The sequence below is a fragment of the Nylanderia fulva genome, unplaced genomic scaffold (assembly GCF_048542155.1).
Source record: "Nylanderia fulva isolate GAGA-0341 unplaced genomic scaffold, ASM4854215v1 Scaffold6, whole genome shotgun sequence".
NCBI classification, from domain to species: domain Eukaryota; kingdom Metazoa; phylum Arthropoda; class Insecta; order Hymenoptera; family Formicidae; genus Nylanderia; species Nylanderia fulva.
The window spans coordinates 6,269,502-6,296,590 of NW_028190698.1; the positions used below are offsets into that span (position 1 = coordinate 6,269,502).

Consider the following 27,089-nt stretch of genomic DNA (forward strand, 5'->3'; position numbering starts at 1 on the left):
GCCGGACGTGTTTCGCACGCAATTCACCATAACGTAGAAAACAACCTGCTATTTTGGGTAGACGCGATAATAAACAAACCTAGTTTCTCGATACGCGTCCGGGATCCAGATCTCTTGACCTAATACGCAAGTATATATTTATGTTCCTGTTAGCTTCTAGTTGTAATCACGCGGCAACTGTACCTTGCTGTTGCTATAATCGCAGAGTAGCCTACGATTAGCTGGCGCCATTAGCAGCGCGCGCACATCCGCTTAATGATTTTAATGAAACTCCTTTTTGCTATTTATTTCGCATTTCTCTACCGGTTTAACCAATTTCAACGAATATAATTTCTACGCAAAGAAACTCGAAGCTCGCGATGATCTTCGTTTCGCAGCATCAGCGGCGGTGGCAGTACCACTTGACGACGACGAGGAAGGCCGTATTATAATGCAATCAAATATATAGACGCGCTCACGCAAGACCTCCCGTAATGAGCTCCTATGTTAGAATGCAGCGACAGTCACTGACCGTCATTGTTTACCACGCTCTTCACCATCTCCTTCTCCTCGTCTGCGCTCTTTTTTACCTCCGTCCAATCTATTACTCTTGATTCGACTTCATAAACTGTTTATCGCTCCGAATCAAAGCGTTGCGGACGCGAGTGGGTGGATGAGACAAGACAGCGCGCGTTAATCAGCTCCGCGCGTCCAGCTTCTCTCTCTTCTCCATTTTCCTTGGTCTTTTTCAAGCGCTCGCTCTGTCTCGCTCGCCATCTCCGTATACCTGCTCTCTCTCTCGCTCCTTTCGCGGCGGACGCGCGACAAGCTATGCCCGCACGCCATGTCCGTCTGTTTTCTCCTTCGCGTTGTCTTATTACATCGCGAGCGCAAGCGATAAGCGTGCGGTATCCGTATATATACCTCTACCGGAAATCTCGCGAGCGAGACCGTCGTCGCATGTCTGAAATTCTTCGTTTTAGTTTTCTCCGGACGATCGCATTAATTAACGATAATAATCGCCGGGTAGTTGTCAGCGGGAGTTGCATAGCGCGTATTCGTCAGGGATTATTCCTTCGACTGTCCGGGCAATTATACCCGGCAGCGATGAGTTGACGGATGCGTTGTCACGCGCGTTGGCTCCTTTCGTCGAGTGGATAAAAATCGCGATAACGCGTCGAACCGTGCATTACGTGGTATACGACTTATCGCCGCTCGGAGCTCCTCGCTTCCGACGAGTCTTGTTTCAAGTATAACATACGTGATGCGATGCCGTCGATATGTTATGACGATGACTCGGGAGAACGCGAGAGGAGAGAGAGAGAGAGATAGAATCGGCCGGTAACTGTATCGATGCCGCACCGTTTTCCTTATAGTTGCTCGATACTTTTTTTCCGTCACGCACGCACCGTCATCGTCGATCTTATCGATCGATCGTTATTGTTGCACCGAAGGCCACTGTGTGTATATATATATATATATACACTCATCTCGCGGTAGCCGATGATATTAAAAGCAATAACGACAGAATCCGCGATCGCAGAAGCGCGCTGGACCACGCTCGTTTGTCCGCTATCCTTCGACGTCTCGTAGCTCTCTATTCTATACTTTTATCGCCGTATTCTCTCGCGGGTTCGGCGCACAAAGATGTATTTTTCTCACCCGTTTATACGATGGATTAAGGAAACGGCAATGGCAGTGGCTTAAGATCCACCGGATAAAGAGAGCCGCTGTCGGGTGACTCGACACTTCGCATTGTGTTCTGTTTTTCTGCGGAAGCTACTGACGTTTATCCCCGCCCTGCATACAAATCGATTCACCTTGCGGGCTGAAAGCTGGATTTCAATTAGCGGTCGATCGATTTAATTCATCGCTGCAATTATTCATCGGATGTAGCGGTGCGCGTTGCAAAAGAGTTTAAGAATTAATACGCGGTTCTTTTAATTAAACGACACTGCTAAAATAATATTTAGCCTTCGGTAATTTGTCTAAACCGTATTCCGACGAAAACGTTGAGAAATTAACTAAGTTTGGTAACAGAGTTAAAGTACATCCTGCGCTCTCTCTCTCTCTCTCTCTCTCTCTCTCTGAACTTAAGACAGTGAAAGCGCGGAGAACGTAAACTTGGTGTTAGTTTTCGGTGTTTATTTCCGATTAGATTTAGTTTCTCTCCAGTCTGACCCTTTCTTCGTGCTGGTCTACTAGCTACCTGCTGCTGCCCCGCCTTTCTCCTCAATTCCTTTTCTCTACACATCGACGTAGTACTTGAAACTTTTTTACGGCGCTCTCGTTGCAAGCGAGACCACAGAATAGAGTCTCTCGCAAGCGTTCATTGAAAGAGAAGCTCGAGGCGTCGGGGCGCATCCTTGACTACGCTTCTTAGAATCTCATTTTACCTCTGCGATTAGTGCGAAAGACTCTGAATGGACAAACAAAGAATGGGTGGAAATAAACCGATGGTTAGATAGTAGGGTGGAAGAAAGAGTGAGAGAGAAAGAAAGAGAAAAGGAGTACCACGCGAAGGAAGGAAATCCTCGGTGCTCACAGGGTTCACGTTCACAATACGGAGAGAAACCAAACGTCTTGAATCGGTAGACGAGAAAGCGAGGGAAAAAAAGTGCGCGGGAGAGCGAAGACCGAAGCGCGCGCGCGAGAGAAGAATGAAGAAAGGAAGACGAGGAAGAAAAGCCGGTCTCTCGAGAGTCGTCGTGAGTCTCACCTCCGTACGCTCGCCTCATAATCATAATAAACTCAACCTCGGCATCTCACCACCGGAGGGTACATCGCGCCTGCACCGGGAAGGGCGTGCCCACTCGCGGCCGAGCCGTAGTTAAAGCAGGATGTAGCTGAAGGAGGATGGAATTGAAGGCAAGTTGCGGCGGCGGCTTCTTGCCGTGTCGTTGTTATTGCTGGAATATCAGTTTACTGATTTTCTCGTTCGCGCCCTCCCTCCCCGTTGTACTATATAGCTGCCGATGCCGCGTTAACCGCGCCTTTTATCTGTCGGATGCAAATTGAATGCAACCGCTGTGGCGCGCGTCACTCTGTTCTACGTGGCGGGGGCGAGTCGAGTGGACTGCAGGCAAAACAACGCGAGACCGTCATACAGGCCCAATTACACGTGTGCATACGGTCGATTGCGGTTTTGTCGCCCACTGGGAAAAAAAAACCTGGAGGCCCTCTCACACACTACGCACAAGCGCGTAAATTTTTCATCCAAAGTCTACTCTAAAAGAATTCGCGATACACGTACCTTTGTGTTGTGGCACGATTGTTCATGATTTTTCTTCGGTTAATAAAAAATTATTGTTGTCGATTGAAGGAAAAATATGTTAATTAATCATTTTTCAATTTCCATTTACTAAATATTACATTTATCTTATTAACTATATGCGTGGCTTTACTAATATAGTAGAGATTTTATTTTTTTATCCTTTTACTTGATAATTGGTTATTTCTTTCATATTTAAAACTGGGTTGTTTGATAAAGAGAGATAACGATTTTATTTTGTTGTTGAAATATTCTTGCATTGATATAAATAATATTGATAAATAAATAAATTTGTTTTATAAATCTTATTGTTAATGAATTAATATGATACAGATTATTGACAGATTATTAAGTAAGCATACACATAATTAAGAATTTGTATATTAATAGAGTGATTTAAAATTTATTAAACAAAAGAGAAGATAAAAAAGAAGAAAGTACATCCGATTTACGTGCATATGATATATACATATATTGTCAATAAAAATTACAAGTTGAAAGGAAAGGTAATATTGAGATGTTGAGTCGAGAATTGAATTTGATTTGCCTGTTTAGCGGCTTTTTCAACGCTTGAACTTTACCGGAAAATCGAATCAGCCGCAAAACGACTGCAAATGTGACCTATCTTGTTTACACGGAACTGATTTGTTCCATTACAGATGCGAAATCGGTATTGAATAATTTATGCGATCGGGAGCTGTTAGTGGGTGGTACCATAATTCAAGAGGCAGCTATCGATAAAACCGGGATGCATTTAAGCGTGCCGAAGGGATGCGCATATAGAGGTGGGCGTATATATAAATAAGACAACGTGTCGATCTAATCGATCTATTGAAAAACGCCCATGCATGAACCTGTCACGAGCCGATGATTCCTCTTTGTGTCCCGCATTCGTTGAAACGCGTTTACATACGATATAGAAAACTAACTCTCGTTCCCTGCTAAGCGAAACATTGATATTAGCGCACTGTCACTTGTCGTCACTTTTCATGACAATTTCGTTTGCCAGAAAATGTTTACCAGCAAATTATTCTTGATAACTGTTTTTGAGAACGTCATCACGATTGGAAAGTTAATATTTAGCGAGATCGTTCCCTGCCGAGTAAGCTTAACAATGTATTTAGCGTAACAGATTACTGGATGAGAAAACTTGCAACAAAGAGGAATGTTTACCTCTCTCTTCCACGAGAAAATTATAAACTAGTCGTACCGGTATATTTTGCGGACGGAAATGTAATTGCGGTTACAAATCTCCGGGTAGCAAGCTGCATTACGAGATCAAATGATATGACAAAATGGACAATGTGAATAATTGGCTTATATTACTTTGATGAATTTCAGTCTAAATTACAATGTTGTGGTTAAAGTATCTATTTTATACTTTCTTGCACTTGTATACGCACGCACGCAAACGCACATATACGTGTATGTGTATTTAATAAATATTTTATATATTAAGTAATGTGCTTAAAATGAAAAGCTTATATTCGTAAATAAAAATTATTGTAATACAATTGCAAATATGTATATATTTAATGTGTAATTAAACAAAAGTTTAAAACACAAGTATATGTTTCATGTTTTTACTAAAAATGTTAAATACTTATAAACATTAACTAGATAATCGCGATAAAAATTTTAAGTTGTATTTTTATTCGAAACATTCCACATTTGTAAATGCAAAATTATCTTTGTTCGACTGTGAACAATAATGCTTAGAGAACATTGTATTAGTAATGAAATGTCAATTTCAGCCTTTTGGGAGCTGTGGCCGGGATTTAATTACTGGAGGGTTCTGGCAATGTCTCGATTCCGAGTAAATTTCAGGTCGAAACTATTAATTCCATTAACAGTTTGTCTACGTGACCGTTGCGGGGTTTTGGGATGAGATAACAAGAGAAAGAGAAATTAACGAACAAAAAATTTGTTGTATGTTGACCAGCGATCATTATCTGTTATTTTAGTTTCCGTAAACTTCATTACATTTTTAAGACAAATAATATTTTACAACTTATCAGTATATTTATTTTTTTATTTTATATGATAATTATCAAATATAATATAATTTTATTTAATGATGCATTATATTTTATAGACGAACGATGATAATCTAATATTTGTTGCTGCATTACATGACATGAACGAGAAATATATAATCGATACTTTGGCAATGTCGAAACTAAAAATCAGTGTGAAAAATGATTGCGTACCGAAAGTCGAACTCGCTCTTCTGAATGTTTATGTGGTAAACCCGTAGACCGCGTGTTAACGCAGCTCGGATCGATATTCGTTGTTTTGGAAACGTGATAGTGCAGATTCCGGAATACACACGTACCCGCTACATTGTGGTGAAACCCGTGGTTACACCAGGGTCAAACACACAGAAGACGTCTTGAAACTTTACCACTTCCTAGGAAACTTGGTCTCTGTATGGGGGTCAATTAGACAGAATTGACGAAGTTTGTTCGTATGGTAGACATCTTGGGCAATCGCGCAATCACCTTGAATTTTCGCCTCGAGAACCATAGGGAAGTATTTTCCCTCGCGACGTGAGTTCGTTCTACTTCTCTCTCTCACCCCCCTTTCTCCTTTTCACTTCGCAGGAACCAACTTAAATACAACTTTTCGTGTCTGTACAGTTAACATCCACAATAATACCTGCTGCTTGTTAACTAGTTTAATTAGTATCTAGAGAATAATATGAGTGCATACGCATGTATGCACGTACATGTTAGATGTGAACAACGCTCACGACGTCTATGTCATCCTTCAGAGTCGGGACAGGGAAAGATTGATTACCAAGATTACTGAAATTATATTCCAATACTGATTAGGTCTTGCCGGGAGCGACACCTGAGCTTATATTGAATCTTGGAGTATAGTTTCGGAGACAAATGATCCGTTGAACCATCATTTATTTTTGCTATAATGATTTTTTTCTCTCTTGGAACGCGCACATTATCAATCGTCTAAAATATTCAAACCGTCAAACTGGAAGATAAAAATAAATTTTTTACGACAACGTTATGTGCCAATTAGCATTTTCAACTATATACGATGTATGTATATATACATATCTACCGAAGACGTAAATAAATGCACGCTATGCACACGTCACAGTTTTCAGCAGCACAAAAGACGTATTGCATTATCATCGTGCATTGTATACGCGAGACAATGCAAGCCGTTATTTCGATTGAAATTTTATTTTTTGTTTCTTAATCGTCGATACGAATTCATCAAACGTAACGGTTAATGTGTAAACGTGTCAATTTAATGCGCTCCAGTTTGCCAGGATATTCTAATTCGCGGACGCAAATGTACTCTATCCAGCGAAGTCGTCGACGTTTCCAATACATATTTTATTATTTTTTTCCTGACTCAAACTAAAATGAAAGAAATATGTCGGAATGCATTTAAAGAGGTAAATAAAATCGATGGTTAAATGCGCACCGTGTACGTCCGTGAAGAATTTTATCGTCGTGTTCTCAATCGTTACTCGATATGCACGTATATATTCGCTTACGTATGCATACGTATATATTCCTCGAATCTCCATTCGCAAAGTGGTTCGTTCGACCGTTAATACGATCGACGTGAGAGCGGGTGAATCTTTAACGCGGCTTCTTGTCGAAATTTCCTAGATTCGGGTTCATCCGTTGGAGGCAAAAAAAACTGGCCGGGATACGACTTTCCATATTTCGGGAAAGTCGCTTTAGCCGATCCTCATGAAATGAAATTTATTTCGACCGAACAAGCTCAATTCGTTTTATGCGAAATCCTTCAAGTATGCGACTCAACGTATTGATTTTGCTATTTGGTGTCGTTCAGCTCATTGCTTTTAGAAATCGGGGAATACATTGGAGAACAATGAAGAAAAATCATATTGTCTCAATAACAAATAAAAAATATTATTACATAACGATGCATGTGGTATGAAGGGAATTACAATGTATCAATATGAAGCAATAAACATCGAAATCGTTGCGATGCAAAAGAGAAGCAGAGAAACGCGCGCGGATTATATACGGATTCGATTGGCATGAATTGCTGCTCTGCATCTATCCCTCTGCATTACTGCATATATACGCTTATGCTTCTCATATAATTATCTTATAATTGAACCGATTATTTTCAATAATTCGAAAATCGGATGTAATTACGAAGGGTTGATTATATCGCTGTAATAACTCTCTTATAGAGATTCTCCGGAATCTGCTTTCGCGTTGACTGTGTCGCGTTCTGAACTCCACCATTCTATCAGGTAAATCTCGTTACGACTATCTGCAGTTTCCCTCTCCGACTACTCGGATGCTTTCACGGTAATGGGATGTAACGTTGGAAAAATGCGAGCGCGGCTCCCTTCAATCGATTCGATCTCTGCGAGTGGATAATCAGGATGGGCAGCGATTGTGATATAGCTGCCGGTGAGCACCTTAAGATCGAATAAGGATCGTATATCCCGTCAAAAGAGAAGGACGAAGTTCGGCGCAGGAAGTTAGCGATAATAAAAAGCGACGACGACGCGAAGGCAGAAGCTCCTTTAGCGGAGCCATCGATGTTTCACTTATCGTCGGAATTAAATTTGGATGAAGCTGTTCTCAAGAGCTGACGCGTTTCGTCGTTTATCGGTTACTTTATCACCCGTTAAACTTTCTTTTTTACTCGTAAACTTTTTATTGTAAACGAGATTAATATTGAAAGATCAAGCGTAAAGATACAATGCTAATTTAGGGGTGGAAAATTAATATCGTTACTATCTAATATACATATATACAACTTGCTTAATAATAGCTTTCTCTCTCTTTGTCAATTTTTTATTAAAATTTTTATTCTAACGATATATGCAGAGAACTTTGCCACGATGTTTTGTTTAAGTAAAATTTATATACCAACTACACAATATAAAAAAATTATATAATTTACTGGATGAATTTACGCACGAAATTCAAAGTTTCAAAGCTATTCGAGATATTACAGATCTGCTGTACAGGTAGCTCCTGGCTTCGAGATTCAACCAGTCCGCGAATGCGAGGGACCTTTTCTTTCGTAATCTCCGAATGATGTTACAACTTACCTTGAGCGGATCTGTGTACCACGCCTTCGTGCATGTATGTAAACTACTTGCCGTGCGATCGGGAACTATTCCTGCTGGTATCGCTTGCTCTTGGCGTACAAAGATCGCGTCCGTGTACCAACACTGCGGCTTGATCACTCTCCGTTTCCGTAGTAACACGTAGAAAGAATACGCACACGTCTGCGAATGGTGATTTGCGTATGGGTGGGCGTTCCAAAGTCGTCTTACGAGCATCGCTCGTACAGCTCGGGATTCAGGCGAGGCCGCGCGATCGAGGAACGAGCCATGGTAATGTGAAACATGATTACTCGCGCAGAGATAATATGTGTAATAACAATCGCATTAGCTGACCAAGAGCCGGCCGTAGAGCTGCGGGGGATCCGGTCTCTTGGTGATGGAGTTTATGTCGATGTTCCTGTCTGGCTCGACAACGCGTCGAAGTGTTTCACCATAAACCACAGACATGTGATTGAGTAATAGTAATTGCCTGCGGTAATGTAGGCATCTTTTAATTGCTCTATCTCGTATAAATTTATTAAATCAACGCGTCGTGATCCATCACATATTTTTTATTTATTTTTATGAGATATTTGAGATTTTTCCATTTGATAAATATATTCAGTGAGAGGAAAAATGATAGAGTGCATTTATTATTTTTATATTATAATATAAAGTTCCATAAAGATTACAGAGGATTTTATGAGAATGATAATCTGTGATTCAGCTCCACCTAATTCTTTTTATAAAATTATTTTATTTTTTTATAAAAACAAATTTTTGTTTTTCCCAGGATTATATAAAAGTATTTATTTTTCTCTTTTCGAGCCTCTTCTTTTTCTTTTTTTTCTCTTTCATATATTGTACATACATGCGCATATAATAAAATGGGGATTATGAATACTTTATCGCTACAATATTTTAAGTAGCATAAATCTATAGCACAAATTACAATAATTATATAAAAGATTGATATAATACGTAATATATATATATATATAATGAACGAGTAAATTGATCAATGACATTAATTGCAATCCATTATTTTCTGTGAACTCGTTGTTTTTAAGCGCTCTTCATGTGTCATGCACAAAAATCTGTGAAAATTGACAAACAGTTCTCGTTTACAGTACGTGATAATGACAACAAATAATCGTCACTATCTGTTCTCGAAATAGAGAGCCGTTGTTCGGCGTGCTCGTCCCAGCCATACCAACAACAACTTTAATTGATGGGCCTCTCTGAAATGAATTCGATGAACATTAGCGAGAATCCGTATGCAGGATATAAACAGCTATTTTCTATTGGGCTCCACTGTGTCGTTGTGCGTTCTGCCAAATAACTTTAGTATCACATATCATTTAATAGAAAATGGCTACACACCGAATAATCCGATTTCTATATGGTTCATGGTTTAGTTGCAACCATTTGCCGAACGTAGCCCCATCGAAAAGCGTCTGCGGTTTTGATATGAGGACTCGTTCGTGCATCGTTGCATTAATGGACCGAAACTGACGTGCCGGAATATTTAATCCTATTTTGTTAGTCAGAGAACGCCAGAAAATGCTTTTATTTATTCTCTTCCCGTGTGTCTTTCTCCTGACTCCATTCGTTCCTCTTCGATCGTGAGAATTAATCGAAGGGCAAATGCTTTAAATTCAGGAGTGACATTATTTTCCCGTTTTCGTTCCGATCGTGTCCTGTTAATTTTAATTTTATCTTTTACCGAACGACAAGAGGTAATGCAAACGCGAAAACGGAACGAAAAACAGCAGAAAAATTTCTCGGTGTAAAACACAAAATGAATTATTATCGTTTATCAGACACAGTTTATCGAACGAGACTGCCGGCAATTTATTTGATATAATTATATACTCGATAATTAAAGCGGCAGAAGACAAAGCGTCCGAGGAACGCGGAAACGATAGCGCGCTCTGCGTTTATTCTTTTTTTTTCGCTTATCGACGGCATTATTTGAGAATAGAATTTATTGAAAGTTATTCTATAAAATTGGGCTTTTGTTCCGCGAAGATCCACTCTCGTTAAAGTCAAGCTTTTTTTTTCTCCTTTTTTTGCTCTCTGCTGCCGTATACTCTCTCCCGCATTCTCCGCCCTCTTTATTCTCTCTCCTTCCTCGAAACGCCAGTCGGCCACCACACCGATTCAATATCGATGCCAGATATTTCGCGCGACCGCTCGACACAATAATTCAGTTGAGCAGGTAATATTGGCGCGGTAATGGTCGAACCATTTGGCTGTGTCGTTATGCTGCATTGGCGCTTGCACGTTTACGGGGGCCTCCGTTCCGCTTTCAGCCACCCTCTCGTCGCTCTTTTACACTCCCCTGAGCCATGCTCTACGTTCATCCCTTCGCGCGCGCTCGCTCTCATCCTCCTCCATCCTCCACGTGCATTCACTGACCGGTATATACAGAGGCCAGCCATCCACGAACGGTCGACAGTCCGTTGAAACGGAATGTTATCATTGGCCCATGTGTCATTATCGTACTCCCCACTGTTTGGCAATTACATAATTCTTAGCGGCGCGGCCCAATGTTACAACTACGCATACATGTTTCTTTATATTCCACGCGGATATTGTTCGCCGATATGATCGCCGTTTATTAAAGCGGCTATGTCAGGTCCGAGTGTGCCGCAATCGAAAGAATATAGTTGGTCGATCCAATGGTCCCATCGCGATCAAAAGTAACGATTGGAATTGGCTTTTCGATGGTCCGACCGTTATCGAGAATGTGAGATTTTTTTTTAGTCTTCCACTTAACGATATATATATATATAAAATATATGCATTTATATTACATTTAATACATTTATATTACACGTCGTATGCATCTCCTTCTGATAAATTATAATTATATAATCTCGTTGTACTTTTCATATAAAAATTAAATTTATTGTTTTTATATAACAATAATAGCTTGAGAAAATATAAAATTAAGAATCGGTATACATGACGACGTGAAAGAATGAATGTTATAAAATCGTATAATTGGAATTATCATGAAAATCACTGTTAATTTTATTGAGGAAAACATAAAGTTACGTAGTATTCTTCTTTGCTTCCTTAAAAGAAGCTCATCATTCTCCTTATAAGTATCCCGTTAGCGAATAAAGATGTTCGCGTCTTCAACAATGCTAGTTTAAAAAAGAAGCAGGGTCGACAGCCGCGCGGCGGATAGCAACAGCTTTGAGATTTGCATAATTCGTTGAAGGAGGGAACGAAGTTTCTCGTGGAGCGTGCCTATGCGGGAACTTTAGGCGATCATAACTGGGAACTCACTTAATGCGACAGCATGAGTTTGTGCCTTCGAAAATCACATTTGTTTTCGAAATTATGTTTTACAAGGATTGGAACGCCTTGTTTCACACGGAACGGATATAATAAACTAAAATGTATAAAATACTATATATATATTTATATCCTAAATTTGTTTAAAAAGAAAAGAGCAAAATATCTAAAAGATTTCAGTCTCTTAAATTAATAAAAATTAAATAATGTCCTCTCAACAGTAAAAAAATTACATACAATAACAATTTTTACATCTATAAATAACATTAAACATGTAAAGTTAATAATCTACAGAACTTAATTAAATATTAATAATGACATTTACGTATAATTCATTTACGTAGCACAAATATAATCTGAACAGGTTTTATTTGTAATCTACTGTAAGCTGGGCGATGCTCTTTAGTTGGTAACAAAAAGTTTTCGTTTCAGAATAGTATTAATATCCCATGGGAAATCAGTTGCTGCAGAAATAGTCTCTCGAAGATGTTCCGATTTCTAATAAATGCTTAAGATACTAATTGTCACGAATTCAGAGACGTTGCTAAAATATTAATTGCATTATCCCAGCGCGGCACAATCGCTCGTTCTTGTTGGAGAAAAATGGAATTTGCATTTAAGGCAAATTTTTGCAATGGGACGCACTATTATGAGATTGCATTATTTAAAGGAGAAATAATATAATGCAAAAGTCTTCACCAAATATAATTTTCAAAAAATTATTTAATTATTCGATAACATTCTGTTGCCGCATTTAGAAGATAAATGTACAAAAGGTATAGATAGCAATTAATATACATACATTATCAGCGACACACGACATGTATGTAGCGATTTTATGGTAATTAATAAACAGTGGCAGATACATACATCGGGAGATTTCGAAATTTATAGCGGGTGAAGCGATCTCATAATTAGTCTGTTAACTACTATATACGTCCGCGAATGGTAGATATGGCAGTTTACATTAAACCACGCGAGATATTCTCGAAAGTCGGCAAGTTGAAATTGGCTGTCTGCGAAACCAATTTAATTTCGTAAGTTTGAGCCAACCATTAGCATAATTGGCGGATATACATCCGAATAAAGTTTGAATGGCGTTCTTACTTCCACCTCACTAGACAATGTGAATGCGGATGAAAACCTACTTACTTTTGGTTGCAATGAACAAACACTGTCTTCTATAACGGAGACAGTAGTCGCGATTGGCGGGGAATGATCTTTTATCTAAGTAGGTATTTTGTTAGTGTCTCGTTGACGTGCCGGATCATCGTTTGAATGGCTGAGCGTAGTGAGAAAATAATGTGTCTGAATCTCTCTTTTGCAATCGTTGTTTGGTTATCCAAGTACTTCCTGATACGGTTTTATCGCATTAAGTTAGAAGAGTACACTGCTGAATTCGACGAGACTATTTCCAGTCAACGAACAAACGAAGAGGCCTTTCTGAGTAAGGCTTGCGTGGCTGCAATCGGTAGAATACTTGAGACTCACGAGTGCGGCGAGAAGTTGGACGGATTGGCTCTTGGAGGGATGACTGGAAGACGGAGATAGACGTTTGAGCGAACGAGAAGGACGCGACGAAAGATATGCATAAGTGGTGGAGAGACAAAAAAAAATAATCTAAGAGTTTATGAGACTTGAAGTGAAAGGAGATGATGTTGAATATTTTCTGTTTATATTGCTTGCGAATCTAATTAAACAGGGACAAGTAATGAAATGAATGTCGCAATTACTAGTTTATTTATACTAGAAATGTATTAATTTTTTTATATTTTCTACATGCATATGCATCGTGTACACATTTTTCTTTTAGATCTTTTTAGAGAATGATATCGCGTTACTCGTTTAAAACAACACAAAAATGCAAGAAAATAGGTGCATCGAAGGTAATTGGCGAAATGTTGAACCAGCAAAGGATATCGAAAACAGAAAAGTGTTTTCATTGAGTTTTCTCGATAGCTCACACAGGCCATTCGTTACGTTTTGACATTATCCAGCGTATCACAAAAAGGAACTCCGTATTATTCCGTTAGTTTGTGCCATGTGAATGAAAGCTCTAACAACGGACTAGCTTTTGCGTTTGTTTTCACCGCCATTTAGCTATTCTTTTCCTTTGCTGTTATATGCATCATATTCGAACCAGAGGGATAACAATACGTATATTATTTTAGCAGCAGTATCAATTCTTTGATATTTTGTAAAGGTTTGATATCATGTACCATATTCATCTTCTTACATTGTTATTTTTTCTGAATTATTTATATATATATTGTAAATTACTAGTAATTATCTTGTTATTTTATCAATAGTTAATAAGTATAAATGTAACTATTAAATAATCTATTTTTTATTTTTTTATATTTGATATATGTTATATCTTCTCATATATTTTATAGTAAATGAAAATAAAACATTTTTATATATTATATTTACTTCATTCTCGCGAGCAAAATAATTTAAGTAGTTACAGAGTGGTTTAAACATTCCATAGTACATAAAACGAAGAGCTCGTAAAAAACTAAACTATCCGGTTTTCAAAAGATTCGAAGCAAATGGCAAAGCATATGATCATCTGTATATGCCGTTTTGATTTCGCCGTCATGTATAATTTTTTTTTTTTATCCACTTTTCTTCGTTGCCTTTTATGTGCCAGATTTCGCTCCCATTTCTTGTCACATCTCCCATCTTCATTCGTTTTGCTTGTCGTCTTTTCTTGCCTGAATGCCGCGCAACAATCCTCACCTAACCCAAGCGCAACCGTAGCTAAGATGAGCAAGGCAACCCTGTCATTCGAGGTAGCCCACACTACTCTGATCCACTTGCCGATCCTGGCATCGACATTCCAATGGCAAAACCACCGCGCTATTTACTCCGCCGCCACTTTCCTTGATCGCCCGATGCACATTCCGATTTGGTTTACAACTTTGGTGACCGAACGAGAGACGAAGTTTAAGTGGATTGCGCGCGGATATCAGCGTATGACTGTATATATGTATGTGAAGGAGAAAGACACACAAAATCCTAAGGAATTACGATGTATTTATTGGGCTATATCTTTGAAATGTGTACTAAGCTGTACGATCAGAAGCAAGCGTTTAAAAGAGACCTCGGAACATTTATAGACTATGAATTGAAAATCAAATGACTTTCGCCGCATAATCTCTCATCGACAAATACTTCTTTCTCATACACAATACACATAAGATCGCATTTCACGACTCGGATTGTCTATTATATTTTTCTATTATTGCGCTTTTCATCGTACTTGGTATAATTTAATCGTTCCATGGTCGTAGTAAGGAATCTGAAAATGCTGGTCCATATTCTATTTTACCTGAAACAAGACGACTCGTAAAACAGCGGAAAGAAACCCGGGCTGTGAAAGTACCTACTTTGAGAAAGAGCACAAAGAGATATTTCGTGGAAATCGCATGAGGATTGGAAATGGACTGCCGTGAAGTAGCGAACAGTGGAATTGGCAGATCGATAACCCATGGGTTAATGTTGGATAATTCGACCGGGACAGATTGTCCGGAATCCCGTGGGTCCGGCGCCGCCGGCAGATAATTTCGGGGAGAGACACTTCGATAGGATTGTCTCGACTTTTGACAAATGGCTCCAGGTGGACGTCTTATAGTCGGCGTTTCACGATGACGCAGTGACTGATGATCTCGTGTGTGCACGTCACTTTTCTGCTGGTATATTATCCGGTTAGAATAGAACGCGATTTCCAATTACTGAGACATCTTTCAGTTTTTAGAACGCACATTGTTTATTGAATATTACTGCCAATTCCTAGATCGTTTTTGGATTAATTAATATTGTTGTGCTAATTAATGTTATTAGAATTATTATCGCTTAACGAGTTTCATGATTCAGCTCGTATATCATTGTTGTTGATAAACTATTGCTAGCAAACAATTTTTTAATTATTAATTATTATATTTGTCGTTATATTTTTATTAATTATATCTCAAATGTTATTACGAAACAAAAAAATATGAAAATATTTTTTCATAATACAAAATATACATTGCCATATCGTTAAGCTGATAAATGATATGGAACAATTTTCCATTTTATATCGATTCGACCATAAAAACGAAGCGTAAAATTTTTAATCAGAATGTAATGTTAGCTTTACGACCGATCGACGTGTGTGGATATAATCAGGCGTATAAATTCATAATTGACCAGTAAACGGAAATGTCCGCGTGTAATCGCGACATATATATCAACGTGCGACATTCCTCTCTGCTGACATCTTTCCACGGTTGAATAAACAAAACGTAACTTTCCGCAGCGACGCAATGTCGCCATGGTGAAAAACGAATCTTTGGCGTTCCAAGATCCAAAGATTCGAACCATCGTACATCCGTGTTCCCGTACAATCCTATTCTCCGCACACATTTTTCTTCTTCACTTTCGTGTGTATATATAGACTGCGCGGCCACCCTCTTCTTTCCCACTAGCGAATGTTGCCGGAAGTTCTGCCACCGTCACCTTTTCCTCCTCACGTCACATACGAAAGAAAAGCGTACAACCGAGGCGTTTGATATCTACGATGCAACTCCGTTATCATCCCGCCGACGAAGACGGCAACGCCTTGTCGAAACGAGATATCCGGAAAATACCAGGAATCTATCGGGACTTTTATGCCATCCCGGACTAACGCTAGCTCGCTGCATCTTCTTCCGTTTCTACTTGCGAACAAGCGGCGAGCCTCGGGTCGATAACGCCGGGCTATGCTTGTCACTCGATAGCTATATACCGTACTTCCGGCCGCGTCGGCAGAATCGTAAACTAGAGGAGCATCGCGTAGCATTATCTCGATCCGGTTCATTAACATAGCCGGCCGAATGAACTCGCCAAATCGTACCTGAGCAACTTACGCTCTCGTTTTATGCGCGATAAATTGTATCCTGGCGAAGCGCTTCGATTGGAGAGAGCCAGACGCCGGTAATCTCGGAGCTTGCCTTAAAACTCGAGGCGGTGGCACGATTTCCAGATGAGAAAATATATATTCTTCTTTTTCGTTACCCCCTCGTGCATCGCTGCGAAAGAGAAGCGATGTTACGCTACACGGAACTATGCAAAATAACGTGGAATAAGTTTTCCTTTAACATATGTTTGACTGTATACAGTGGAATACGATTAAATAGATATTTTAATTGTATATACCTTCGATTTTTTTTCTCCCACATACAATATTCTAATACTCTCTCAAATTTTTTCAATTGTACTTTTTACTGTATCATGTTTGCAAGAATGATTCTGCATAAATATATCTTTCTAAATTTTTTCTCTCATCCATTTGTAAAATGTAAATTTTTGTTATGGATATAAAAAGACAATAATAAAATGCTCGTGTATTAAAAGTAAAAGAAATATCTTTACTGGAATAAAGAGAGACTCGTAATATTTATATTTCAAGATAATTTTATTTTTATGAAATTATTAATATCATACTCTCTAATATTCCATGTGTCTGTATTTACATTAACGCGATACTTGTGTCTTTTTTACGCAAAAAGAAAATATTTGTTTAATGATTTAGTTAAATGTTGATTAATATTCTTCTCCTAAATATTCTTGTGACATTTTTCGCTCGAAAGATTCTCACGCTTATTCGGTCATCGTGGAAGTGATCTAACGGAGACTGGAAACCAGTGATCTTGGACATTTACATGGTCTACTTTTCGCTCGTGCAGCACGATCCACCTTATATTCTCGCGACGCGTCCTCTACCCGCGAGGTCTCTTTTCTGATACAAACCGTTTTGCGCTCGAAACTCTAAGCGTCACGAAGAGATTTAATTTTCACTGGTCAGCAGAGTTTGGTGAATGCCCGCGGCCATTATGTGTTCAAACTTTTGATCGTTGTTAACAGAATGTATAATCTATGGGTAGCTTATTGTTAGTCATGTACATGTATGAAATATCGATTGTTAGTTATTGTTGCGTTATTATCATAAGCTATCCATATGTATATGAATTTCAAGTTCGAGCATCTCATTTTGAAATTATATATTAATTAACATAAGATATAATATACATATGTTGTTATATCTCTTAATCATATAGAAGGATAATACATATTTCGAGTATGTATGTATATTTTTGAAGAATTATTAAATATAATACTCTAACAAACAATGTTTATTTCTTTGAATGTTAAATCAAATTGTTGAGTGTAATTAGTTTAAGTAATTGTCTTAACTAAAAAATTATAATATTTTCTTTTTCTTATTTTTATATAATGAAGAAAGGCAAAATTATTAATTAATATTATATAAAACATCAGTCAGATTATTTACTATAATTAAAAACATTTAGCTTTGTACTCATTTATACATGCATAATGGTATTTTGATCAATATGTATACAAACTTACCAATTTATTTCTACTATGCTTCTGTGAAGAAATAATTATTCTTAATTTTGTTTTCTACGATAGAAAGATTGATGGTATAATTTTTTCGAATAATTTGATTGCTGAATTTGTCGAATTAATTTAATTAGTTTGCAATTAACAATACATTCATTGAAAACTCATTAAATATACACATCGAAATAATTTGTCAAACGACAGATGGTTTATTGTTGTTAACGGTGATTTCTCTGAACTTCCTGCCACAGGCAATACAAACTTACCAATTTATTTCCACTATGCTTCTGTGAAAAAATAATTATTCTTAATTTTGTTTCTTACGGTGGAAAAATTGATGGTATAATTTTTTTGAATAATTTAATTGTCAAATTTGTCGAATTAATTTAATTAGCTTGCAATTAACAATACATTAATTGAGAATTCATTAAATATACACATCGAAATAATTTGTCAAACGACAGATGGTTTATTGTTGTTAACGGTGATTTCTCTGAACTTCCTGCCACAGGCAATAACTACTTTCTCATCGTAAATCTTTTCTCTGCCTGCGCGAGTCATCCCAAGGACCTTTCTTACATAGGAATCTAGTGACGACGGAATCCAACGTTGTATCTTATATCCTAGCGAAAAGTTACATATATACCGTGAAGGGTGAGAATCCGTATGTGAAAAGAATAAAACGACAATTTTCGTTATAAAATGAGTTTATTTTCTCTGTACCATATATGCTATGTACAACGTGTGTGTGTTACGGTACTGACATATACGACGTTTGAAGAAAGATACGTCTTGATAATGTAGAAAAAAATGGAAATTAATTAGAAACACGCACGCATTACATTTAACGTCAACGGAGTGATTCGTTAAATTACATAGCAGTTTCAGTGCGTGGCTGGTGTGACGGGTGTATTATTAAAACGGTAGTTAATATGCCAGTCGTGTATGGGAAGGGAAAAAAAAAATAGGCGTGATAGGGTACGAGTATTCTTGAAGGGCAATATACGTTAACGTAAAAAATAAATAAGCGATTAATGCTGGTGCGCGGATATAACATATATAAGGACGCTCGCGATCGTCGGGTAAGTTCTGTACGTGACGCATGTATTCACGAATGAAAATGGTTTAATTTAGCGAGAGGCGACGCGCGCGCGCGCACTCTCGGCAACACAGGGTGGCAGGAAGGGAGGAGAGTAAGCTGAGGGGGATGAGAGGTGAATGAATGGCAGGGAGGTAGGGGAAAACGAAAGAATGGGGGATGAAAAGGAAGATGTATAGGATGTGTAGAAAAAGCAGAAATACACGCTTGTCATGGTACAGAACAGACTCGAGCTTCTCGAGCTTACGACGGAGCAAGCGCGCACCTCAGGCTCGAGGACAAGCACCGACATCTCTACAAACTCGTGGATATATTCTTGATAAAAAGTACGAGGTATAAACATAACCCTCATTAAGATGGATACGATAGGGGCGCGGAGGGATGGGGAAACGGACGGAAGAAGGAGATGAAGAAGAAGCGAGTGTGTGGTACTTGTACGCATCAGAAACGCAGACGACGACGACGACGACGACGACGCCGTTGAATTGCTCGCGGCTACCCGAGTCGGCCGTTCGGGATTGCAGACGCGTCTTGATATCATCGAGAGAAGTGATCGTCCTCGAGCCCAATATTATCTTTCCTTCGCAATTGCCTTTCGCGGTCTCGATCTCAATAGCGCCAAGACCGCGGGCGCGTTAACTTAATCTTAATTATGTTATTATATTGATGAAACATGATTGCTCCTTTTTACGTTCATCGTATACGCATTAAAATGTAAGATAATTAATTAATTAATGATAGAGTCCTTATACTCCTCGCGTACTCGGCAGTTTCCATTGAGTTGGATCAAACGTCAAGTGCGACCTGGGCCAAAATGGAGCCACGTGTCGCGCGTATATACAGTTCGATCAAGTCGATGAAAAGTGCTCACACATTCGTTATATCGTGTTACAGCTCGAAACGCTTGTTGTCTACGAAGTGACGCGAGAAAATCTTGCACATCTTCTCCTATGAAGAGTAATGACTTAGGATCTATTCCGGCAAGTTATCTGCATTTTATAACCAGAGAGACAACTTGATCTCTTTCCGCGCCTCTCGGCATCCCGCTTTCTCTCTTTCTCTTTCTCTCTAGTCTCGGAAACCGCTTCTCGCAGACGAGGCGAAGAATTGCCAGATTTTTCTTGCGCCACTCCATATACTCACATACATATATATATATATATATATATATATATTGAAGATATATATATATATATATATATATATACGTTGTTGAAATTACATCGCTAAAGCGTTGCGCGGAGCGACCGCACGCGCACGTTTGCGCCTCGAGCGCATTCATCGCGCACGTATCGGCGCGGTGCGCGTGGTCGCGCGCGCAACACCACGTTTGAAATTACGTCCGTACAAATATCGTTGAACATGTATAAAATTGGCTCTACCCTCTCACCACAAGCAGGTTGGATATACTACCGCAGCGTTAGCGAAAAAAGATTCTTAAATGTAAATTGATATAATTCAAGGGTTATCTTTCAAAAAAATGTAAAAATGACAAAAGATAAAATCGCGTTATGCGTGTATGTATCGCATCACTTACTGTACGTACGCGTAGGCACCTTCGTTGGCATATTTTATCATCGTATATATGTATATATTTATATTTTTATATTTATATTTACTTGTGTGTATATTTATACTTATGTCAAGCGGGTCACGCGTAGAGGCAACAGTGAAGCAGAGAGGAAATAATCGACCAAGTATCGTATCTGTGTAAGAGCGAACATCGGTGTATATCGTTTACATCTGGTAATGCGAAAGTAATTAAACCGCGCGCGCTTCGCGGAAATACATCGGAAAAACGCTAGTTGTGTTTTCTGCATTTCAATTATTGCCTTGCATGCTTCGCGGAATCAATGGTGCTTGATTTAAGGGTCGAAATTCCATTTGGTTCGGTGTCGACGCTCCACCGGGTCTCGCGTAGTCACGGGCAAAGCCTAGCAATATCCACGGCAATTAGATCCAATAATTAAAGCGTGCACTGGAATTCCGGATTGACAAAACATACCCGCACTCTCTGTCATTCCGCGTCCTTTTTCGTTCAATTTTGCCTATTGTTGTAGCGTTAGCGACCGCTAAACGTTAATAGTGAGTTACGCGTGCGGCAAACGTTACACGTGGTTATTAGATACGGAACACGTGTGTCAGTGGATATTGTCTTGCTTGCGTCGAAAAGCTTTTCGAATCATAAACCGATGCTACATACATACGACTATTTCAAACGGAGCAAATTTTCACTAGATAACATTATTGCGCGCAGGATAAAATTTTGTTGCGATCGTTGTTTACATACATAACGATTATGATGTGTACGAATAAAAGCAGAGTCCGAGGTACACGAATCTTCGCCATGCCGTAAGTAAACGTCAAACATCAGAACAATCCAAAGTTCGGTTAACTGTAACGCAAACACTTCAGAATGGTTGGAAGCTTTCATTTCGTCTCTCTCGTGCCCCGTGTTTGTCTTAACGAGTGTATTTTAATCCTCAAGTTTCTCAATTAATCCGATCTCTCTGAGCCCGCCTTGTGTGCCTTGGTGAAATCGATAAGGCGCCGCTAGCATAGCTATTCGATTTGTATTTCTCTCTTCTATAATGTATTATACATATGTACTGTCGATGTTAATTTTCATCTTTTTTCCGCTTTGCGTATTTTCAAGCGAGATATAATCTAAATTTGGATCTGATTAAATTAATCAATGATTTCAATTGTTATTATAAAATTGTATGTATGTATAAATTTTTAAATATTTTATATTATTTAAAAAATGTTTAAATATTTTTACTATTCTTTTCCTTTTCGTTTTCAATTTGCCGCGAAAGTAACGCGAGTTTGACAAATACATTTTATTTGCGGTTTATACAGAAAATGTACAATAACCGTTGCGAACAGGATTTTTCTGTGTTTGACATTATCGACACGGCATTGTCCTTTAGAATTTTCTTAAGATATCCAGCAAACCGAGAACGCATTATTCTATTGCTTTCTAGTACGAAGAAAATTCTTTCGATCGTACCGAGCAAACAGTTTTTGATAGCTTCCTTCAATTTGAATAGGCCAATCTAGATTGATAAGCTCACGTGTTGCAATGTAAATTAACTTGGCTGCCACGAGATGACTAAGGATAAGGGATATGGCTAAGGTTAAGTCGGCAGTCGAGGTTACGTGGCTCCAGTATGGAGAGATGGCTATCCTTGATGTGATTCTGTGCTTGCTCTCTCTCTCTCTCTCCTTCTCCCTTTCCCTTTACTCCGGAAGCTAGACTCAACCCCATCAAGTGTTACTCCCACAAGCTTAGTTTAACCCCGAGACGCCACAAGAGGCAATTAACCTTCCGCCAACCCCTTTGCGCGCGTACCTTCCACCCCTCTTTACCGAGGGCTCACCATGTTTTGATCCACCGTTTCTCGTTCCGTCTCAATCCCTTCTCCCTCTTTCATCCCCGTGCTTAATTCGCCGTCCGATCTCGTCGCGCCATACCGTTGATGTCCTACTCTACACATTTGCATAATCATGCTCAATTCCCAATGCTAATTAGAGGTCAGCGCTGGTAGCCTACCCGACGTTGGCGAATACACGTCGGCCTCCATCATCTGTGGAGCCATAGCGTGCCTGAGAGTTGTCTCGCATCGCGTCACGTCACGTCACCGCGTCGCGAAAAAAAAAGACGATAAAAGCGCTTTATGAGGGCAAGGCGAAGCGAAGAGGAAAAGAGGGTGCACGCGGGCGCAAGAAACCGACCAAACTCGCGCGCGAAATCGATTACTCTCTTCGCGGCTGAATTTTTGCGCCGTTACATTATCAACTACTTATCGACGGAAGAGGCGTGGCGAGATCGCCACTTTCATCACGGAACAAAGTAAGAAATCGATTTTGCCACGGCGCGAGGCGTGTGATTCTCGGTATGCCGTCCGCGATCAGATACGGATTAAGTATCGACGCGATATTACGAAAGATTTCCTCCACTCCTTTTTCTCCTTTTTCCTCTCTATCGTGCCCATTCAATCTGCTTTTAAGAATCGCGTCCCCACAGACGGCGTTACATTTCTTTCATCGTTGTAACCGGGGTACGCATACGCACGAAGGTCGCCTAGACATTGAACGTCACGCTTAATTATAGGTTGCCGATACAGATCGTAATTGTAGCCTTGCTCCCCTTCCACGAAATAACCGGCCGCTCCAAAGACAGAACGACGAGATTGATACATTCGGTACGATTCGTTACGCCGCGACCTTGGTTAGGAATACCGATCGGAAAACACTGATATTTGTGCCTCAATAAGCGACAGATGTAGCGAGTAATCAAGCACAATTGTGCTAATTATTCCATTCAGCAATTCCACCGGCATTATATTAGCACGTGTATGTATGCGAATATATAATTGTGTTATTCCGCCCGGGGAATAAGAGCGTAGAAGCAACTTCTGATTAAGTGATATCGCGAAATCGATCGGTTTTCTTTACGCTGCCAGCTGCAAGGAAATGAAGTTTGAGTAGAAGAAGAAGAATATGCAATAGAGTATGTATTAGAGTACCTAATACGGTAAATGTGTGGATGCAAAGACATTCGTACAAATGGGCAATGATTATTTTCTTGTTTCTGATCGGAACGATCAGTCTTTCTACTTGATGCGTTCAACAGACTCCACGATCTGCCCATCTAACCAAATCTAATTGGAATTAGTAGAACGCTTCTGCAAAGCTTTCACCCGACTACAAGATAAGCGTGGGTGGTAAAGGGTATACTCCACTAAAAGCTACGTATATTGGCTGCAATCTCGCAACACGGTACACTCGTACAAGTTTGATATATATATGATATACATATGATATATATGATATATATATGATATATACGATATATATTATATATATAATATATATGATATATATATATATATATATATAATATATATAATATATATAGAGCAAAATAGCATTTATCCGAATTTCGGAGAAAGATTTCAAGTGAGAGGATTATCTGCTGATCGCTTTCGAGAATCGTGGCACGCGGACGAGTTTAAAAAAAAGCTCACGTTCACGTGCAAAAAGTCAGCCCGAGATTCGTAATAGCGATTTTTACGCAGGAAGACGAGATTGACGATTGATACCGGATGGAAAGAGAAACCATTCAGAAGCGACGTCCGGAGTATCCGGCATCATACAACTTACAAAGACTGTCGGTGCGTCCCGGCACGGAATGCATTCCGGGCACGGATACAGAAACCGAGAGCGCTTCCTGATGCTTCAACATCTGTCGGCGTCGTTGCCAGGTGAAGGTCCACGCCGCTATGATGGCAATCTGTGCGACAAGGAAGACCGTGCCGGCGATGATGGCTTCGCCGAGGTTGATGCACATGCCCATCGTCGATATGTCCTCGCTTTCGATGAAAACGGTGTCCCTCGTCGCGGAGGCGTTCGATAACTTACCGTCACGCTCGAAACCAAACTTGTCCGTGATCTGGATGGACTGCACCAAAAGGAGATCCTCGCGGTTCTGGGCGCCGGTGGAACGACGACGACGGCGACGTCTGCCGAAGGAGATCACCGAACGTAGCTCACCGGTCGTCTCCTCCTGATCGCACTGCACGGGTTCGCAGGTCGGCATACACGGGGTTACCAGGGCGCGAAATTGCACCACTTCCGAACTCGGGAACTTGAAGGCGTCGAAATGCGACAACAGTATCTGTAATGAAAGCAAACAAAAAAGAAAAAAAGGTTGATAAGTGGCTTCAAAAATTTGTTTGCTAAAATTTTTACACGAATGAAAATGATTAGTAAAACAAAAGTATTGTACAGATCACGATGACTTTATTTCAATAGGGAAGAGAACGAAGAAAGAAAATGTTTTATAATTTTATGAATACGAGAGATCTCAATTTCAGTAAAGGTACAAAATCATATTTCAGACTAATTAATTAAACTCTAGTGTCTGGTGATTTGTAGCAGAAAATTATTATAGCTTAATTTAACTTATGTTTTGACCTACAGCTTTAATAAATTTATTTATAAGATTTGTAAGAGACCTTTTTATAATTAGTAATCAAATGTCAGTAATGATCTTTGTTTCTAATTTTTGGCGCAAAGCGCAGTAAATACATTTCACAGAAGCAAGAGAATTCGATACGTGGAATGTAATAAAACGAACTTCCTCGTACTCCATTGGGGTCTCTTTCGACGGATTGCAAGTCACGTAACCAATTGTTTCACGCCGTTACCTGTCGTTCGGATAATACATAAACACCTGTGCCGAATGGCTCTTCGAAACGCAACGATTTCGCGGGAGGTTTGAAGAGTGGGAAGCAAAGTGCTTTTACCGAGTTCGCATACCGTTAGTAAACTACAGCGCCGATATTATGAGATTTGCGGCGCGTCTCATCGTCACTTCTTCTCTTTCGCCGCTCTTTATTATCCTCTGGTAGCTGCGTATACAATTTCCGTGGTTTTTTCATTGTGCGCAAGAAACAAATTAAAGTGCCATCAAGCGCTTATGTTAACTGAGAGAGGGAGAGAGAGAGAGAGAGAGAGAGAGAGAGAGAGAGAGAGAGAAAGAGAGAGAGGGAGAGAGAGAGAGAGAGATGTTTACGTCGAAATGTCAGATTTTTTCCTATCGCTCTTTTTTCTTTTACGAGAAGTTAGGAACTGCCCAACAATAACAAACGTAATCAACGCGGGGCAGGCGCGAAACGCCCGAATATCTTCCTCTTTTTTCCTTCTTATTTTTATTTCTCACACTCGTAATTCATACGCGACGTCGGTGCCGTCGACTCAACTAAGCTGTGTCGCATTAATTCTGAAATTCCGACATGGGCGGTCGTTCGTTCGCAGGATTCAGCATGGATGCGGAATAATCTTATACATATGTCGCTCCCATATAAATTCTCAACCTTATCCCGAAGTCGCAAACGGCGTGATTTCACTCACGATGGCGGGTTGTAAGCAGTGCAAGGAGAAAGGGGAAAAAACAAGCTTTTATAGCAAAGAAAAATTAGATATAAATATACAGAATGCGGATGTGTATGAAGGATATCGCGTAACTCGGCGGGCGTCGGCCGTCACACGCAATATGCGTAAGAGCTTGATCGCTTCAAACTGGTTTTTCGCATCTCACGGCAGCTGCGTCGTTTTTTTTTTTTTTTTTTTTTGCTCTTTATTAGGTAAGGCCATATAACGGCAATTACACGGGATTATGACATGAAAAACAGTCCAAGTACCCGCTTTTACGCGGGCCATTAGAGCACACATATATCCATCCCGGCAAATGGCGCGACCAAGCGCATCGCTGCAATTCCTATTTTCTCGCGACAGGCGGACCTATCCGTTAAAATCTTTTTTATTCGTTTACAATTCCTACGTCGTAGAGAGAGTTATAATTGCGCGAAGATTTTTTCTTCTATTTTTTTTTTCACCACTTTTTGATACCGCGATAGCTGGAATTGATCTACGGATATATAGAAGAAGAAGTATGCATTACCCGTATAGAGTCTTCTATAAAACGAACATATGATAATCACTCGTGTTCGCTCGTTAGAGTTGTCCGCGAAATAAGCTCGCTTCACCGAGAAACACCGGACGTAATATATTCATAGCGGTGGCATGGTTCATACATAACGCGCGCATCATTGATTTCTCTTCATTCAGATCATTTGCAACAAGGTCGCGGTGTCGAGCCCCCCCTACTTCCCTCTTCCCCACCGATGCGTCCTTTCCATTCTCCTCTTGAAACTGTGAAAGGTCTGGAGTACGCAGGGTTTAGCGCCACGCTCGTGTATATACACGTCGAAAACTGGTTTCTGCGGCGCATTACCAAGTTCATCGTATTTACACACCGAGCACGTATATTATCAGCGGGAAGTAAGACATTAAAATATGCTTCGTTCCACGTACAGCTTCATTTAGCCGTTTCTTTACCTGCGTTGCGCGTCTAGTGGAACGAGCGGAACTTTATTAACCCAACGTCATCTCGCGCAGAA

The 27,089-nt window shown here is 39.6% G+C and overlaps 2 protein-coding genes across 3 annotated transcripts in view; one reads left to right on the forward strand and one right to left on the reverse strand.

The window, feature by feature from the left end:
• Positions 1 to 27,089, forward strand: part of Atg16 (Autophagy-related 16) — a 387,422-nt gene that overhangs the window by 136,369 nt on the left and 223,964 nt on the right. The window lies entirely within an intron of this gene.
• The window catches only part of neo (ZP and PAN domain-containing protein neyo), a 172,879-nt gene continuing 164,499 nt past the window's right edge, over positions 18,710 to 27,089 (reverse strand). Inside the window, exon 7 of the mRNA XM_029315354.2 lies at positions 18,710 to 24,802. Coding sequence (XP_029171187.2) covers positions 24,248 to 24,802 — 555 coding nt within the window. The 3' untranslated portion in view covers positions 18,710 to 24,247. The remainder of the gene's footprint in view (positions 24,803 to 27,089) is intronic.